The sequence below is a fragment of the Primulina huaijiensis genome, chromosome 10 (genome assembly GCF_012295235.1).
Source record: "Primulina huaijiensis isolate GDHJ02 chromosome 10, ASM1229523v2, whole genome shotgun sequence".
NCBI classification, from domain to species: Eukaryota; Viridiplantae; Streptophyta; class Magnoliopsida; order Lamiales; family Gesneriaceae; genus Primulina; species Primulina huaijiensis.
In genome coordinates, this window is record NC_133315.1 from 4,553,082 (window position 1) to 4,574,087 (window position 21,006).

The following is a 21,006-nucleotide window of genomic DNA, read 5'->3' on the forward strand; positions in this document are numbered from 1 at the left end:
CTGACCTCACCCCTTAGAGGAGAGAACATATAGGGGACTGATATCAGTTTAGCCATGAAATTCACTAACGTGCTCAGTGCTTACTAATTCTGATTTCTGTTTGAATACTGTGATTTCTGAATTATGATTCCTATTCTGGAAACAAGAGTTTTCTGTATATTATTGTATATCTGTTTCTGTAAAAATGGTGTTTGAAAACTGTGAGTTATTCCCGCCCCTGCTTACTGAGTGACAACCATATCACTCACCCACCAAACCCATCTCAGATAAAAACAAGGAAGAAAAGCTAGAAGAAGAAGAGCAGATTCAGTTCTGGGGCTGGTGAAGAAGATTTTTAATTCTCAGTTTTATTTACGTTCTTTTCCGCTGCATCTGTAAGACATTGTTATGTCTGGTTTGTTTTACATTTCCGCTGTAAAACATAAATTATTTGAGTTTGTATCAGACATGGAGATATTCAATATTTATGAGTAAAAAGACTGGTTTCTGAATTTCGTACTTCTGAGGCTTGTTGTTTTCGAATGTAAATTTGAGAGCAACGCCAATGTCAACCAACCCCCGTTCTGGGGTGTGACAGTTCATGGGCTAGAGTTACAGCAAGATGGCTGGAATCAGAAAATCAATAGCTGCGCAGATTGGGTTCTCATGTATGGAATGTCACTGTTCTGATGTTTTGGGGCTTCGGCGCTGGTTCCGAGTTAAAAAAGGCTTAACCATGGTCTTAAGTTATGTCTAAGGGTCGATTCTAGGGCCTGGTTTGGGTTCCGTTCGAGTCGGTTTAAGCATGGAGTCGTTAGAAGCGCATATGGGTCGTAGTGCGTTTCCTTGGGACAATTTAGTTTTCTATGGATCGTAGGTTGTTTTAAGTTGGTTCGATTATGGTTAGGGGCTGGGTACGGTCTTGGACAGTAGTTACAATGTAATCTAAGCATGGTTCGATTCCCGAGTTGTTCGGTATGTCGTAGGCTATTTTAATTAATTCGAGAGTCGCATGTGTACGTTTGGGCTTTTGTGCTAAGTTTAGTTATTTAAATTTTAAGGTTATGGCAGAAAGTCCAGGGTGTTCCAACGAAGTCCACGATTTCGTAAATAAGTATCACTTGCAAAATAATTATTTTTGAGATATGTGATTTGTTTTGTGGCCAAATTATGTTACTGGTTTGGAAGCCGGAGAACGTGTCTGGGGACCTCTCCAACCTCTTCGGATGATTACGATATGTTAGGGAGCATACATATATTCCAAGGGCTGTTGTGATCCCTATCGGCCCAGTACTGTGGTTTAGTTTGATCAAACTATTTATGTGTATGGGCCACTTGCATTGAACAGAACTCTACGCAAATTTATTTATGTTTACGATTATGCATGACAAGTATGAAAATATGATTTTACGATTTTTATGAAATTGTTTATGCAAGAAAGTCAGGTTTTACATATTTATGCCTATTATATTTTATGTACAAGCTAAGTTTAAATTGGATGGAATTTTATTACATATTATTCGTTATTTACGGTTTATGCATGCTGAGTCATTAGACTCACTAGACTTGATCAATGTAGATGATGTGGTTGAGGAGACGGGAGGCGGTGACCAGTGAGCAGGCTCAAGCCATTGACAGTGTAAACCCGAGGACCTTGTAGTTTAAGTTATATTATTACGCATGTTATTAAACTATTTACTCTGATTTTTGATTTAGTAGGATTGGTGACAAGCAAATTAAATTTATGGTTTTGTCAGACTAATTTTAAATTAAATTAGTATTTTTTTGGATTTTGGGATTAATTGGATGTTGGTGATTTATTTTAAATGATGAAGTTTTAATATTAATTTTATTTTAGTATGAGTGGTGACTGTTAATTTATTTTAAGAGCTATACTTTTAATAAATTATTTAATAAGAAAATTTTAAATTTTTACACAAATGTTAAAATATTAGTATTTTAATATACGGTTCGTCACATCTACTTCCCACCACCTCCTCAAAAAATCAAAAATCCAAACCATCCACCACTGGCATCTCCCAAGCTTTTAAAATTGGGAAGGGCAAAGCTCGAGCTCCTAGCTCACCTTATCCTGATGCCCCGAGTGCTCCCTGGTTTTCTACATGGAAAGTACTCTACGTTCCGGGGCTGAGGAAGATCTTAGAATCCTAGGCTCCATTCCTTCTTCCTACCAAATCCGGATTCCCGGTCCCTCCGATCGGACTGATCAGCCCCCAGAGTGTTTTTTTTTTACTTTTTTCAAAGACCAAGTTCGCAGTGGTCTCAGATTTCCCCTCCCCACTTTCTTTATCGAGGTGGCCCATTTTTTTTGGGTCCCCATAAACATATTTTAAATAAAAGTATGATTTTTAAATGCACGTGATTGTATATGTATTATTTGCTACTCATGTTTAGAACGTGCTGAGTCATTAGACTTACTAGGTTTGTATGATGCAGGATTTGGTGATTTGAGGAAGCGCTGACGCTTGAGTGGATCGAGTGCAACAGTACACTCCCGAGGGACTTTTTCCGCACTAACTTGATAGATAAAAGATTTAAAAGATTATTTTTAATGATTTTATTAGAGATTTTTATGCTTTATTTTATTGTTAGTTGACCTTTTTAAAAGGTCGATGTAGGATTTTTGGTTAGTTAACGATTTATAGATTTTTACGCTCTTGAGATTTTAAATGTTAAATTATTATGATTTATGGAAATGTTAATGGTTTTAATTAGTAATTTTTGAGTTTATGATTTAAAAAAAAATTCGATGTCGTTTCAGTTGGTATCAGAACCAAGGATCCTCAAAGGGCTGTGTACGGTCACTCCGAGAAGCTCGAGAAGTCACGCCTCAAGTATGTGAATTTTTACTGCTTTACATTCTATATGCTAAAATTCTTTTAAAATGCTTTTATGATACATGAAATAGATGTTAGTCGCATGTTGCATGAAAAATTTTAAGCGCATGTTGGTCACGTGGTTTGGACGACGTACACATAGATGCCTCCTAGAAGGATTTTGCATAGAAATGGTGATGATAGACATGAAGAGGAGATTCCACAGCCTCCACCTAATCAGGATGCTAGTGCTCGTGTACTAGCCGGTATGGCACGGTTACTAGAGCAACATGTGGGAAATGGAGCGAGGGTTAGACCAGAGGAGCATACGAGTGATTTAGGAGGATGAACCCCGAGGATTTTCATGGCACTACTGATCCATTTGTTTCTGAGGGATGGATTCGATCTTTAGAGGTGATCTTTCGTTACATGGATATGGCGGACACTGACCGAGTTCGTTGTACTATCTATCTGCTGAAGGGCGACGCTTCCTTATGGTGGGAGGGAGCGGAGCGAGGGGTGAATTTGGCGACAGTGACTTGGGAAGAATTTAAGAGAGTGTTCTATGATAAATATTTCACTGCTGATGTTCGTTTTAGGCTTAAGAGGGAGTTTATGAGTCTCCGTCAGGGGGATTGTTCTGTTGATGAATTTGTGTAGAAGTTTGATAGAGCTTTCACTTTGTGCCCTTGATTGCTAATGATGCGGCGTAAAAATTACGACACTTTCTAGATGGTTTGGGGCCGACTATCCTCCGTGATGTGATGCTCAGCTATCCTACTGATTACACTACTGCCGTTGCCACAGCTTTTAGAGCCGAGCAGTAACTCAAAGATATTGATTGGGAGATGCAGCGAAAGAGGAATCGTGCTCAGCAAGCTAGAAAGAATAATAAGAAGCCTTATGCGGGACAACCTAAGCAACCAGAACCACCAAAACCACAAGGACAACCACATAGAGGGAACATTCCGAAGGCTGATGAGGAACCACTGTGCAAGGAGTGCAATCGTCCACACTATGACAAGTTCATGTGGGGCACCTACAAATGCTTCAAGTGCTGGGAATTGGGACACAAGGCTAAGGATTGCCGAAAGTTCAAGCAACCCACTGCTGGAAGGGTCTGTGTGATGCAAGCTGAGAAGGCCGAGGCAGAGCCGCCACCACACTGATTTCTAGGTAACCTAGTTGTTTAACATTTACGATGATTTTATTGCATGAAATGTTAAATTTGGTTATGTGAATGGCTTGGGATAAGGAAGAACTTAGAGGAGAATAGGTTGCATGCTCTACCTGAACTGGATTTAGGAGTTGACATTTGGAATTTTTTGGTTAGAAATACAAATTTCGAGATTTGGGAGGATCGAAACGAAAAGCTAAGAGTAAGAATTTTGCTAAGAGGGTTAAATACAAAGTGATTAGGAGAGTCAAGCTTTTTCAGTTATCAAGACTAGGCAAATTTTGAGGACGAAATTCTATTTAGGGGCGGGAGGGGGGAGAATTGTAACGTCCGAAAAACCAAGCCTACATAAACCACATCCATGCAAATTATTTTAATTTCTTAATTGTTTTAATTAATTAATTTTAAATGCTTGCATGATATTTATTATATGATTAAAGGTATGATGTCATGATTAAATGATTATATGACATGATTTCATGAAATTGAAGGATTTTACCCGAATATTCGATAATAGGAAGGGGAAAGGAGAACGAGGATGACCAAGACTAGAATAAATATTTTTCTTTAAATATTTTCATGGCTTCCTAATATGATTAAAATGATTTAATTATTCTAAAAATGTTAGAGTTCGAATTATTTTACGAGACGAGCTCGATTTTTTCTTGAAAGCCGGTTTTGGGCAAACAAGGAGTTTTTAAAAGATCAAAAATATTATTTTGGAAAGTTAATTTTATAAACTTTTATGTTCTAGTTAAATAAGAGTTATTGAGTCCAATTTAATTAAATTAAGTGAGCCCAATTGCTCTTATACTTGGAGGCCCAAAACTCAAGCCCATTAGCATGTTAATTAAATTATAAATAAGGACTCCTAGGTCTTTTGGGAGCCATATTGCAGCTGAAAACACATAGCACACACACACACACACCATATTTTCGAGTAAAGGTTGGGAAGAAAAGCTAGGGTTCTTCGTCGTCTAGTCGTCGATCTTCGCACCCTCGCCGACGATTGAATATTCGAGCGTTTTAAACGCAAAGGCACGTCTTCTAAACCCTTTTAAGCATCATTCAAATCATAATATGCATGTTTTAATTGTTTTTGCATGAAAAATATTTACGTCTGATGGTTTAAACATTTTGTCAAATATTTCAAAAATTTTCAACGTTTTTACGTATATATGATCGTATTATGACTTCCAACGAGTACGCTAACAAACGTAGGATGAAATATTATTGGAACATGAATAATTAAAGTAAAACACATGATGTAATCGATCTTGGTAAGGGACAAAGCACCTAGGCTTTCCTAGCAATACCTTTGGGAAAGTGGCTCGGCTTGGGCTGGTGCGACGCGTGGCTCGGCTGGCACTGAGTTAGGTGGTCGTGCTGGTCGTGGTCAAGGGTTGGGAAGAGTCCTAGCATGGCTAGGACTCGAGTGCAGCCACTGGGGAAGAGTCCTCATGGACTAGGTGTGGGGCCCTTAGCTCCTAATCGTTATTACAACACGATTTGATTAGGGTTAATTAATCACAGCGGAAAACGAGTTTAAAATTTCTTTACAATGAGCCCAACATATGCTATTTGAATACTAAAAATAGTATTTCATCTCACATCATAAAACATGCCCACACATAATCAAAACAACTCATACAACAACAACTCATACAACAACAAATCATATCCTCGCTANTTGGGTATGGGTGTGGTCTAGGGTCGGTGAGGGTCAGGTGGGCTTGGGGTGGCTCGAGTAGGAGTGTATTAGAGTCACTAGGAGTCCTAGGCGTGAGGATGCTTGAAGAGCGCAGCCAAGGGTCTAGGTCCAAGATGATTTGCGCAAGTTAGGGGCTAGTTATATGGTTCAGGTCAAGTCAGGTCTGGTCAGTAGGGTGCCTAGGTGGGTTGGCTAGGGTCCAGCTCTAGGTGTATCAACCGTGGCTCGGTGGTCTTGATAATGGGTCAAAAACGAGAATTAAAGAACAAAGTCTTGAACCATGGTTCCACGGGGGTGGTTTATGGCTCACAAGGGTAGTTTAGATAATAAAAAGTCCATGTTTAAAATTTGAGATCAAAATATTAATTTTTGAATTTAGTCGGGATCTAAACGCCTCACGAATTGTTAATTAAAGAAATAAACAAAAAGCCTCGAATTAAGCTGAATACAATTATGGAAATTAGATTTAAGCTTAAATAATTATTTGGGATAAGTCCATGTCATTAAAAGTAAGAAAAAGTTAAAAATGAGAAATTTTACGTCTAGGGGCAAAACGGTCATTTTACACTTGGGAAATTTTATAAAAGTTTGGCAGCGTCCCGAAGGATCATGATGCATGTTAAATGATATTTTATGATTTAAAATGATGATTTTTATGAAAATATGTTATTTTATGATTTATTGTAAAGCTGTGCAATTTTTACTGTTAAAATATTATTTTTGGAAAGTTATGATATTGTATGCTTTTAAAATAAAATGAAAAATATTTTGAGGGATGTGAATTGACTATGACAAATGATATATGATATGTGGGGGATCCGTTTTAAGAAAGAACGGTGAACTTATGATTTTGTAGGGATGTCGTGAGGGAAAAAGCCCTAGAGGGACCCCGTTTACGGAAAAAGGCTCAGAAGGACTTCGACGATCGTATTTCCACAGCGGAGCCTAGTGTCCGCCCCCATGGGCCATGTGTAGCTGAAGATTGATTAGTCGACTAAAAGATAAAGGCTAGTCACTTTCAAGGATCAAACTTCACCCAAATGATAAAGGATTGAAAGCTTTACGATTAAATGATTTTACGATATACGATTTATTTATGCTTAAAATCTATTTTAAATAAAAGTATGATTTTTAAATGCATGTGATTGTATATGTATTATTTTCTACTCATGTTTAGAACGTGCTGAGTCATTAGACTCACTAGGTTTGTATGATGCCGGATTTGATGATTTGAGGAGGCGCTGACGCTTGAGTAGATCGAGTGTAGCAGTACACTCCCGAGGGACTTTTTCCGCACTAGCTTGATATATAAAAGATTATTGTTACTGATTTTATTAGGGATTTTTATGATTTATTTTATTGTTAGTTGACCTTTTTAAAAGGTCGATGTAGGATTTTTGGTTAGTTAACGATTTAGAGATTTTACGCTCTTGAGATTTAAAATGTTAAATTATTATGATTTATGGAAATGTTAAGTGGTTTTAATTAGTAATTTTTGAGTTTATCATTTTAAAAAATGTCGAGATTGTTTCACAATAACGTCGCGTTCATCATTTCTTTAAGAGTGCGATTTTTCCTTTCAGCGATACAATTTGATTGTGGTGAATATGAAATAGTAGTTTGATGAATAATGCCACTTTCGCAACAAAATTCGTCAAATGGTGCTCCATATTCTCAACCTCTATCACTACGAATAATTTTTATTTGTTTAGTCAATTGGTTTTCAACCTCATTCTTATAGTGGTTAAACACTTCGAGAGCCTCGTCTTTGCTACGCAGCAAATAAACATAACAATACCTTGTGCAATCATCAATGAAAAATGAAATTCATTTTTTCCCTCTAGTTTGCTCAAACTTCAAATCACATAAATCATTGTGAATTAACTCTAGAGGAGTTGTATTTCTTTCCACTGATGGAAACGAGGCCTTTGTAAATTTTTCCTCAACACAAATCTCACATTTGTGTTTTTTGTTTACGTCAATTGAAGATACTAAATTTAAATTTACTAGCTTACGTAGTGAATTATAACTTACATGACCCAAACGATCATGCCATAAATCACACGACTCAACCAAGTAAATAAAATTGGTACTTTTATTGCTTTCAATGTTACAGAGTACATTCATCGCATTTAGTTTAAAAAGGCTTTTTCCTAGATATCATTTTCCTACAAACATCTCATTCTTAGATAGTACAAATTTGCTAGAATGAAACACTAGTCTAAATCCAGCCTTGACAAGTGTTGATCCCGACACAAGATTCTTTCGAATGTCCGGAACATGTAGCACATCAATAAGAGTTAATTCTTCGACGGATGTCATCTTGAGCACCACCTTTCCAAGTCCCATGATTTTTGACGTAGTAGAGTTACCCATGAAGAGTTGTCGTCCACTAATCGAGGAATAGGTAGAGAACATTTGCTTTTCGACGCAAACATGCATTGTTGCTCCTGTGTTGATGAACTATTCTTTTGGATTGCCCACTAGATTGGATTCAAACACAACAGCGGTAAGCATGAGATCTGTCATGTCATTTGACAATTTCTCATCTTCGGTGATGTTCACTAAGTCCCTTGACTTTTTTTGATTACCTTTTTTTTCTCGCCAATCTCGTGCTAAATGGTTAGGCTTGCCACAATTATAGCTATTTCCTTTAAACTTTTTGACCTTTTTTTTTCTTTGGACCATTTCCTTGGTGCTTTCTCTTCTTGCTAGTGTTTTGTTCCATCAAATTTGCTCTCGCCTCAAAATTGCTCTTTCCGGCCTTTTTTTCCGGATGCCCTGTTGTCCTTCTCAATTCTTAGGCGCACAATAAGTCTTCAAGATTCATCTCTTTGCGTTTATGCTTGAGATGATTCTTAAAATCTTTCCACATAGGAGGCAACTTTTCAATCATGGCCGTCACTTGGAATGAATCACTAAGGATCATTCCTTCTGAATGAATTTATTGCAAAATTACTTGTAACTCTTGCACTTGGGCCATAATCGATTTGGAATCAATAATCTTGAAATCCAAGAATCGTCCGACAATGAGTTTCTTCAAGCCGGCATCATGAGATCTATACTTTTTCTCAAGTGACTCCCATAATTTTTTTGACGTTTTCACTTGACAATACACGTTGTATAGTGCATTTTCTAATCCATTCAAGATATAGTTTTTGTATAGGAAGTCGCTATGATTTCATTCATCAACGAATGTCCTCTTTTGAGTATCTTGTTCTCCTTCATCAATAGTAGGCGGATCTTCTTTCAAGAATTTCACCAAAGTAAAGGTGGTCAAGTAGAAAAGCATTTTTTGTTGCCACCGCTTGAAATCAGTACCATAGAACTTTTCAGGTTTTTCTCCATGATGGACAGTTGGAGTCGTTGACCTTGTTGAGGCCATTTTGGTTCAAATATCGTTTTAAGATTGTTGGTATGATGTTCTTTTCTTTTGCCTTGGAAAATTTCAATATAGAAATGGGTGAACCAAATGGCTTTGAGAAAATAGTCAAGACAAGATTTTGACTCTTTTTCTTTAAAAAGACATTGCCCCGCCTTGGTTCTCACGGTTGTTGGAAATTCGTTTTCTAAGATACAATGACTACGGCTTCAAACTAGTAGCACTACAAATTTAAAGCCACACGAACTTGAAATTTTTAGAACGCCGTGAATATGGTATGCAAACTTTCCAATTTCGAATTAGAAGCGTTCAACTTAAAAATCCAATTCCAAGATTTTAGATCTGGAAAAACTTGGATATAAGCGCAAATCCTTAAAAAATTCAAAACTAGAAATGAAACGTCCACTACTCGTTTTTCTTAAAATATACTAGAATTTTTTTCTATTCTACTCATTCGGCCGAAAATCTAAAGGAAAGAATTCAAAACATAAAATCGCCAATCGTTTATCAAACCTAACTTAGCAATATTTCAAAATAAAACTAACTCTAACATCCTCTCAAAAACCTCTCAAAAGCATCATAAAATTCATAAAATCTTTAACGTAAACTTAAATCATAAACTTAATTTAAATTGCGGAAAACTAGCTCTGGTCCTCGGGTTATGTGCACCTTCAGTCCAGCAAGATTAGCCATCAATACCCTCATTAATATCAACGTTAAACTCACCTGCATCGATCACACCTAGTGAGTCTATTGACTCAGCAAACCTTAACCTTGATAACAAGTAATACATATATAATCACATGCAACAGTGAAAATACTTTTAATTAAAATAGTTTTTCATGAACATACATAAACTTAAACATTTTTTCTTTCATCATATCATAACATATTTTCTTTCATCATATACGTATATGTTTCCCTATTATTGAATTTGGATCGTTAATTGTGAATTTCGTTTCAACTAAAGGTCGATGGATCCATCAACGTGTAACCACAGTACTGGGCGGCGGGGACATCAACGACACTCTCACTCGTCAACTGAGCCTTGACCTTACATATCATTGTATCATCATAATCATCGTATAATCGTATTAGTCACAATCACTTCACCTCCTTCAATTTTTATATTTTCATCACTTATAAAAATTAAAGCATATAAAAATCTTTTTTTTCCTTTTTAAACCAAGCATGCAACAAATCTTTTAGCATTATCGTTTCATCATAAAATTTCATCAACATTTATAATAAACATATTAACATATTTTACAGCATTCAGGACACTGCCAGGGCGACTAATAAATTTTGGGTGTAAAATGACCGTTTTACGCCTAGTAGCATATTTTCTCGTATTTATCCTTAGACCTCGGAACGACGTCCCAAATCGTCCCAAACTTATCCTAATGCCCTAAAATACTCCCACAAATATTTCTTAGGCATAAAATTTAGCTTTTCGATAGGTTTCCCGATTCGTTTTTAAACTTAGACGTACGTCCCGGTTTTGTCTCGTATGGACTCAAAACTTAACCAAATTTCACCTAACTTGACCCAAAGCTTTCTAACACATAACTAAGCCTTATCGAACTCAATTCAAGCCCACAAATTCCTTGGAACACGTCCCCAACAGCAGCTGGTTTTCTGCATAGGCGTCCTAGTTTTAATAGGATTCTACATAGGCTAGCTTCGACCCTAGCCCCTTAGCCCCACATCCAGACCCTTGGCCACCCCCTTAAGACCCTAACCGAACCCTAGGTAAGCTTCTGGACAGAATCTAACCATCCTAGAAGCCGCAACCTCAACAGCCGCAGCCATCCTCTCACGCGCGGTCCTACAGCCCCGTGATCTCCCTATTGCGGCTCATGTTCTCGCCCTCTCAGCAGTAAGCTCTCTCATTCTACGGAGCGGGACTCAAGGTTTCTTCCGATTTCCTCTACCTCTCATTTTAATTTTTATGTTAAAAAGTATCATCATTTCAGAGATGGATATGGATAAATTCATTTCTTTTATGCGATTATGATATTTTTTATTTACATATTGTGTTAGGCTCGATTATGAACTTTATGGCTTGATTAATTGGATTGATGGGAGGTTCGCTTGGATTGTGCTAGCTAGTGCCATTTAGAATTTTTTTTATTTTAATTATTGTTTAATATTTATATACATATATATAAATTTAAATTCACATTAAATACGTGAATTTTAACAATTTATGCTCAATGTGTCTTACTGCGTATTCTCCCATTTTATTTTGAAATTCTGAAATTATTTTCCATCTTACATATCATATTCTTGGTTTTGCACTTCAGATTTTTGAATGAATCTGTGTATATAGAAACCTATTGTTCGGTTGTGATCGAAATATCCACTTGTGGAACACTATGGTTGGTTAGTTCTTCTTGATTTATAATAAAAGAAATTTGAACTGAAATTCTAGTTTTCAACCTAATGAGAGATGAAGCATAGAACAAGGGGAAGAAGAAACCAAAAAAAAAAAAAAAAAAAAAAAAAAAAAAAAAAAAAAAAAAAAAAAAAAAAAAAAAAAAAAAAGCAAAAACTTGTTTGACACGATGAGACGGATCTCTTATTTGCGTCATCCATGAAAAAATATTACTTTTTATGCTAAGAGTATTACTTTTTATTGTGAATATCGGTAGGGTTGACCCGTATCACGGATAAAGATTTGTGAGACTGTCTCACAAGATACCTATTAAAAAAAATGAAACAACTCGTTTTGTAATATTTTGGAATTTTTTAGCACTTTAAGATATGACATTCTGATAATTATTTATCGTGTCTTATTGGTTGATTCTCTATCCAATTTAATATTTTCATTAATAACATTTGACTTAACACAAATGGAAAAAGTTAGATTTTCAGATTTTATCTTATTCAAATTAGAGCTTGTAAATCTAAATGATATATAGTTGAGTAGGTCTCCTGTGAGACGGTCTCACAGATCTTTATCTTTGAGACATATCAACTCTACCGATATTCATAATAAAAGTAATACTTTTAGAATAAAAAATAATAATTTTTCATGGATGATCCAAATAAGAGATCCGTCTCACAAAATACGATCCGTGATATCGTCTCACACAAGTTTTTGTCTATATAGTTCATGATGATCCGTGAATACTTCTCATCATTTGGATTTAGGAATTAGATTTTGTTTTTGATTTAGTAAAGTATTTATTTTTTTGTTGAGTTGTTTTATATTAAATTATAAAAATATTAATTTTTATGTTACATTTTTTTTTAATATATTTGACTCAAGTATTATTTTTTACATCAAACATGTTGATTTCACTGCAAAAATATCGTTTTTATAATTTATATAATAAACAAGTAAAATTATTAATATTTATCTCAAATATATTGATTTTACTCCAAAAGTATTTCACCTAATCTCGAGCATAGCTTATGTATGAAGGATTATTTTAAAATTTATCTCTATATTAATTAAATTTAAATAAATCGAACAAATCTTTCATTTTATTGACCCTAAGTTTCGTTCCATTGTTTATGAATTGACGCAAGAAGATTTGGGTGGATTTTGAAGATTTGTTTTAATTAATTTTAGGGTTCTTCTCATTGATTCGCTGTGTAGCCGAAAGTAAAGGGGGTTTTGGAATTGGGTGGTTGGTTTTCTCTGCTAATTCTCTTCTACTCTTTTCTGTTAAATTCCTTTAAACCAATATCTTGATTGGAAATGTTTCTTGGTTGAAAGGTTTCTTGGTTGCCACTGATGTTTGTGTCCTCGTCCTGTTTCATCCCAAGTTAATTTACACCAAATTGATTTTGTTATACTGAGTAGCTTAAGCATTTATTTAGTCACGGGAAAGCACAGCATGTGTTCTATTATTTGCCTGAAAAACCCAAATTGTTGCTTTCAGGAATGTACATGCCAAAGTTTAATATGTGGCGGCTTTATGAAGGCTGGAATGAGATTGTGAGAATTCAGAAGTTTCGCCGAATGGTTTCTTACGCTGGGTTTTTCGGCTTCACTGCTCTCATCAGCTATGCCTACACTAACAATACGTGAGTTTATCGCATTTGTTGGATCCTTTGTTTGTCTGCTTTTATTTGAATATCTATTTTATGGTTGGGTTTTGGTTTCTATTCCGGAAAGTTTGGTTACAGTTTGATGGGATATCATTGTTTTATCTTTTTCTTTGTTTTTTTGGTATGATCAGGACTAGAGCTGGATTATCAAGAGCAGACCAATTCTATGCATCTTATCCGGCTGGGACTGAGCTTCTCGTAGACTCTACTAAGGTCAGTTAGTTAAATTATTCGGATGTGTTATGGATTATAAACCATAAAATTTTCTTATTTTTTTTTACCCATTTTTGGTGGCATGTAGTCGGTGATATGTTTCTTGGGATTGGAGATTTCATCGATATCTGGAGATAAAATTAGAATTTGAAACTGATGAGTGTTATATTGTTGGAATGTTTGTATGTATCGAAAACAGGGGAGGCGGGGATGAAAATGAAGGATTCGATTGAATAAATGATCATGGGCATCTATCTTTTGTACATAAGTAAGACCAGTACATGGTTATGCAGAAACTCGGTCAGGCAACATGCATGGTGACAAATAAAAATCAGAAAAATAGATAATTGGTAAGACTCGTAAGAAATTTTGTTGTGCGTAAATCTAAGCCCTTTGAGTTTCTTTTGATTTGTTTAACTGGGTTTTATTTAGTTTGCGATGTGGTGTTGATATTTTGGCAGAAGATATTGAATTAACATATGAATTACACTGAACCTGCTTGATCAATTTTGATTGTGTTCAAGCTGATGCTAGTACTTTTCTCCTAAAGCATAATTGTGCGCTCTTTCCTTATTTTCATCTAGAATTTCCGTTGCTCTTTGCTTCACTAAAATTTTTAATGGGATTTTGCTCTATTTTATAGTCCTGCAATTCCAAATTTCTTTTTTCAAGCTGATGTTCTCTTGAAATTTTGATTCGCTGACAGCTATACAAAGTTGCGCTCGGGAATTGCTTTGAAATAGAGGAGTGGGGACCGATTGAATGGTGCATTTTGGCTAAGCATTTTGAACGCCAAGGAAAATCTCCATATGCGTATCATGCTGTAAGCTGGTTACGTGTTACAGTCAGTCTATTTCATATTGTTTTCATAGCCTTTGCTCTTAATTATTTTGTGATAATTCTGATGAAGTATGAAAAGTGATGAATAGTTTGCATTTGTTCTATTTTAGTATGAAATTTCTTCCGAAGGATCTGTATAGTGTCGCTTTCAACCTGGCATTAGCATTAGTTGAGGGGGAATATGATTAAGAAAACCATGAATATTATGAATCTAGGCATGCTTGTATGCTGTACAACAATGTATTCGGATTACCAAACAATCATAACGTATGGGAAGTTAAAATTGTGATTGTTGTATATCATGTGAAGAAATGCAGCAATATAGAATATCTATTGAGATTTGGATAAAAACAAGTGTTGTTGGGGGAGATTTTGTTGTTTTTTTTACCTAATTTAGCGAGTTTCTTCCTAAGCAATGAGTTTGGTGTCTGTTACATTCCACATCTTACGATCAATTGATTGAATTACAATTGAATTATGAGGTCAGGGTGTTGGAGATTTACTTGAATTACTGCATTTTTTTTACCTCTTTAAGTTGTTCGATATGTCATCTAACACTGTTGTTTTTTGTGGTTTCGTAGCAATACATGGCTCACCTTGCGTCGCAAGGGCAGCTCGATGGAAGTGGCTAGGTGAGTGGCGCTAATTATTTACGGACACAAGCTCGAAATCGCACGCTTGAAGAATTACTACTCTATTAACGACAGTTTCGGATGAAAGAAAGTGCTAAAAGTATTCGCTTTTATCGGATTGGAACGTAATACCATTGTGTAATTCGGATGAATCCTAGACCTTGACTGACAATTTCTCTTATCTAGTGTGGAATACAATACCGCATTGTAATTTGCATTGAGCGTCAAGGCTTGTAGTTAATTCTAATGTACCCAACATTAGTAATAATTGTTAGAATTTTAGTTATAGTTTTGCTACATGAAATTTCGATAAAATATATTATGTTAGATTGTAATATAATAAATAATAGAATGTGAAATTTGCCATTAAATTACAACCAAAACCTTATTTGTCTGTCTTTTTAACTTTAATTTTTTGCAACTATGGTTTACATCATATAATTTATCATAAAATTTAAAATCAAATAATAATTAATTTAATTATTAAATATAATAATAGTCTATGAATAATATTGAATTCTTAAGAAATTAATAATTTTGTGAGGTTTATGAGAATAACCACATGCAGTTGCAGCATTAATACTAATGATGTAATCGAGCCAATCTACTAGTGAGAAGCTCGAGTCGAGTTGTAATCATGATTGGCTCGATCAAAACTTGACTCGAGTTTGATTTGATCAAATTCAAATAGCTCAATTCTTCACTCATTTTGAGTTCGAATTTTAATTGCTTCTAATCGAGTAACTCGCGAGCTACTAGAGTAAATAGATATTATTTTTTTTTTAAAAAAAATGATATATAATGTGAAATGTATTTTTGTTCATATAATATATAATGTAAACCCTAAAATTATTTTACTAACATTTTCGAGTTTTTCGAGTTCGAATAACTCTATTGTAGCAAAAGTTGGCATGAAATCTTTATACATTTTTCAAACTTGACTGGAGCACTTCCACATCTACAAATCAACATCACAAGTTTTTTCTCCATCAACAACCTCAAATGTCCACTATTTGACATGTTTACTGTTAATGACACCCCCAAAGCTCACTAGGAAATAAAACATTTGTCCATTAGGTTGGTTGTGAAGCCATGATGAATCCTTCAGTAAGGGGTATATACTTAATGATAGACTGATAATGTTCGTCGTACTCTCTCACCGTCAAGGCGTAATGTGTCTTCTTAAAAAACAGATGTACGGTACTTGTTATTATGCTTCGTATATCCCACATCATGCACCCAACCACGAAAAACAAACAGGAGATTAAAAATATTGCGCTAATACATACTTGATGAAGTATTAAAAAAATTTGGTAAAAACACAAAAACAAACATATAACACAAATACATACATGTCCTATAAAGTTATCACTAAATACCTTAGGCAATAAGCATGATGACTATTTGGGAAAATCACTTGAACCGCCTTTATGATTTCAGAACGTCTATCAGAAAAAGTATACCGATCAAAAATTGTAACATGTTGCTAGAGAAGCACATTTTTCAACTTCCAACAAAACCACATCCAATTAACATCAATTTTCTGCTGCATCTATACATTAAAGGCCGACAATCACTTACAAACTCAACACCACATGTTGTTTATCTCATCACGTATTTCACAATCAACTACGCTACATGATTTTTTTGTACAACCGCTCTACAATACCATTACAATTTATCGTACAACCTACTATCTATAATGTGTATATCATGCATTGATATCTCCTTACCCATCCAAGCTCGGTAATACTGGACTTCAATTTAATAATCTATATGGATATCTTTTATGATTGTGGAAGACTGATAGTGACAAACATCAAATATTTCTTCAATCGACGAACTACCTCTAGATTCTATCAATGTTTTACTTCACCAATCCCTTAAATTCAATACAACTTTAAATGATTAATAATACAATTAAATAAGCAAAATCATACAATGGAACTCAAATAAAACATCAAACGAGCTTCAATGAGGTCTAATATTAACAAAAATAAACCTATAATTTGCAAGAATTAACCTAAAATGATCTCATATTTGAAAAAAAAAAGCTCAAATATGCAGAGCTTAAATAACCAAAAAAAAACGGAGCCAGAATATGAAGATTGACTACAGTATAAAGAGGCCGATGTTGGCACTTTAAATTTCATAACCACAACAAGATCTTTAAACATTCATGTCAAATTATCAGAAATAAATACTATAAAACATACCGAAATCCATAATAGCAAATGTGTTTTGGATGAAGCCTTCCACAACCAAATCTCCTTAATTCTTCAATGGATCAACAAGTTTCTCACTTTTGATTCCTAGTAGAATTTCTTTAATCCTCTCTTGAATGAGGAAGGAAGAATAACTACATGTATATATATAGATTTGGTTTGGGGACTACAACCATTCAACATGTCCCTTCAATGTGGCCTTTGCAAAGCAATGTGTCCCTTGCCAAACACCACGTTAAATGACACACTTTCATTAGAATCCCATCAATCCTAATACTATATGATTTCTACACATTAAATTCCATACTTTAAATATATAATTGAGTAGACTTTATAAATCACTTATTAGACTCAAAATTAATTAGATAGTATATATAATATAATTGTTATTTAAATATGTAAGCCCATTGAAGAAAATAATATTTCTAACAATCTCCCACTTGGGCTTCATATGTTTCTTGATCAATTATATTATATGGACTTGAATGCGCAAAAATTAACTATCCAATTTTCTTAGCAACAATCTGGTCCATCTAATATATCAGAATTGAATCAAAGCAATCTATGTTACATTTATTTGTAACTAGATCCATCAATGGTCACCTTACTGATATATTCAATGGCATAGATCAAGTATGGATGTGTAGCATGGAAATTACATGCAATGTGATCAACATGCCTAATTCCAACTAGTCCAACATTATTCTTTAATGAGATCAAATAAATCATAAGTAACATTCAGAGTTTAAGAATTGAACCAAATAATTTATTCGGCAGAAAACAAACATAAAAATGTATATATGTACCAAAGAACATCAAAATACAAACTACCACTAGACATGTACATCATCAAATAGTACAACACCCATACGAGCAGTATGCTCGTGAAAGACCTTAGGTGGTAATCCTTTAGTAAGCGGATCCGCAATCATAAAGTTTATCCCAATATGTTCTATAGTAATTTGACGACTCTGAACTCTTTCTTTAACAACAAGAAACTTGATGTCTATATGCTTCGATTTTGAAGTGCTTCTGTTGTTATTGGAATAAAGTACTGCCGAATTATTGTCAAAATATATCTTCAACGGTCTTTCAATGTTATCAACAACACGCAGCCCAGTGACAAAATTTCTCAACCGTATCCCATGATTAGATGCCTCGTAACAAGCTACAAACTCTGCCGCCATAGTGGATGAAGCTATGAGTGTCTGCTTGGCACTTTTCCATGAAATAGCCGCTCCGGCCAACAAGTAAATATAGCCTGAAGTGGATCTTTTACTATCTTGGCATCCAGCAAAATCAGAATCAGAATACCCAATGATCTCCAAATTATCTGATTTCCGATAAGTGAGCATGTGATCTTTTGTTCTTTGCAAATAACGCATAACTTGTTTAGCTGCTTTCCAGTGATCCATCCCTGGATTACATAAATATCTGCATAGCATTCCTACAATGAACGCAATATCTGGACGCGTACATACTTGGGCATACATCAAACTTCCTACAATTGATGCATAAGGAATTTTCTGCATATCCTTTTGTTCCAACTCATTTCTGGGGCACTGACTCAAACTAAATTTATCGCCCTTAGCAACAGGGGTGTCTCCTAGAGAACATCCATCCTTTCATGCCGAATCTATCAAGAATTCTTTTGATATAGATCTTTTGTGATAACCCAAGAATGCATCGATGGCGATCTCGATGTATTTGTATCCCTAATACAAAAGAGGCGTCCCCAAGATCTTTCATCTCAAAATTCTTGGTCAGAAATCTCTTGGTTTCGTGCAATAAGCCTATATCGCTACTAGCAAGTATGATATCATCGACATATAATACCAGAAATATGTATTTACTCCCACTAAACTTATGATATACACAATCATCAACTTTGTTTACCTCAAAACCAAATGAGACAATTACTTGATAAAATTTGTGATACCATTGACGAGAAGCTTGTTTGAGACCATAGATGGATTTCTTTAGTTTGCAAACCATTTTCTTTGGGTCGCCTGATATAAAGTTTTCTGGTTGCGTCATGTATATCGTTTCATCAATGTTACCATTAAGAAACGCAGTCTTAACATCCATCTGATGTAACTCTAAGTCAAAATGAGCTACAAGCGCCATTATGATTCTAAAAGAGTCTTTCGTTGAAACAGGAGAGAAAGTCTCTTTATAATCGATGCCTTCCTTTTGAGTGAACCCCTTGGAAACTAGACGTACCTTATATTTCTCGATATTGCCTTTTGAATTCCTTTTGGTTTTAAATATCCATTTACAACCAATAGGTTTGACACCTTCAGGCAATTCAACGAGATCCCAAACGTCATTTTCCATCACGGATTTCATCTCATCATTCATTGCATCTATCCACTTTTGAGAATTGGGACTTTGTTTGGCTTGATGAAAGTTGATTGGATCTTCCACCATGTCCATATCATTTTGATGTTCTTGGAGAAAAACAAAATAGTCATCCGAAATTGCAGTTCTCTTTTCTCTAGTGGATCTTCGTAATGGCATATTTTCTTCAGATTGTTGAGTTTGCACTACAAGAGTTGTTTCTATATTTTGTGGTTCTTCTATATTGCCTTGATTATCCAAATTTGCTTGATTATCTATTGTAATAATGTCATGACAATTTTGAATGTCATTTTGACCATTATTAATTGCAATAAAAGGAATGTTAACAAATTCCTCTTCAAAGGCAATATTTCTAACCTTATCTCCCTCCACAAACTCAACTTCCTCAAGAAATCTTGCATTTCCTGTCTCGAAAATATTCTTAGTAGTAGGAACATAAAATTTAAAACCCCTTGAGCGCTCAGAGTAACCAACAAAGTAGCAACTTACAGTTCTAGAGTCCAGTTTCTTTTCATGAGGCTTGTAAGGTCTTGCCTCTGCTGGACAACCCCAAATATGAAGATGCTTAATGCTTGGCTTTTTGCCTGTCCATAGTTCATAAGGGGTTTTCGCTATTGCTTTGCTAGGAACTCGATTGAGAATATAGACTGCAGTTTTCAAAGCTTCTCCCCAGAGAGATTCTGGCAAAGAAGAATGACTAATCATACTTTTTACCATATCCTTAAGCGTCCTATTTCGTCTTTCAGCAACACCATTCATGCTTGGTTTGCCCGGCATTGTGTATTGCGGGACGATACTGCATTCCTCTAGATATTTTGCGAAAGGTCCTTGACGTTGTTCACCAGATCCATCATAACTGCCATAGTATTCTCCACCACGGTCAGATTTGACGGCTTTAATTTTCTTGCCAAGTGGATTTTCAACTTCAGCTTTGAATATCTTAAATACGTCTAATGCTTGAGACTTCTCATGGATCAAATATAGGTACCCATATCTTGAATAATCGTCTATGAACGTAATGAAATACTGTTGGCCATTCCATGAAGCTGTAGGAAATTGTCCACAAATATCAGTATGAATTAGTTCTAAGACATCCAAGCATCTGTTTGCACCTAATTTTCTTGTGTTTGTCTGTTTCCCCTTTATACATTCAATACAAATTTGAAAATTTGTAAAATCAAGGGGATCAAGGATTCCATCCGACACAAGTCTTTGAATTCTTTCTTTAGAGATATGACCTAAACGCTTATGCCATAGTGTGACGGAATCTTTATCAGTTAATTTTCGTTTTGTACCATGTGAACTTGTGTGCAAGGTTTCATTAAATGAGACAATAGTATCCAATAAATATAGGTTGTCATGTAAGGATAAAGAACCAGTACCAATGAGATTTGAATTATGAAGAAGACTAAATTTATTATTTCCAAATGAACAAGAGTAACCAAATTTGTCCAAAACAGAAATTGAAATTAAATTCCGTCTAAAAGACGGTACAACATAAGTCTCTTCCAAATTCAAATAATGACTTGTCTTTAATAACAACCTAAAAGCTCCTATAGCCTCTACTGCCGCTGTTTCACCATTGCC

General features: G+C 35.0%; 1 protein-coding gene across 2 annotated transcripts; it reads left to right on the forward strand.

Moving 5' to 3' along the window:
• The first annotated feature begins 12,572 nt into the window (after positions 1–12,572).
• LOC140986699 (uncharacterized) lies at positions 12,573–15,126 on the forward strand. 2 transcript variants are annotated; one of them, XM_073455020.1, is made up of 5 exons: positions 12,573–12,862; positions 12,980–13,124; positions 13,280–13,361; positions 14,068–14,184; positions 14,783–15,126. In XM_073455020.1, exons 1-5 carry the CDS (start codon positions 12,832–12,834, stop codon positions 14,831–14,833), a joined length of 426 nt encoding a protein of 141 aa, XP_073311121.1. In that variant the 5' UTR covers positions 12,573–12,831; the 3' UTR covers positions 14,834–15,126. The 2 variants fall into 2 exon arrangements, with proteins under 2 accessions (XP_073311121.1, XP_073311122.1); XM_073455021.1 differs by having other exon boundaries at positions 12,573–12,724.
• The last annotated feature ends 5,880 nt before the right edge of the window (positions 15,127–21,006 follow it).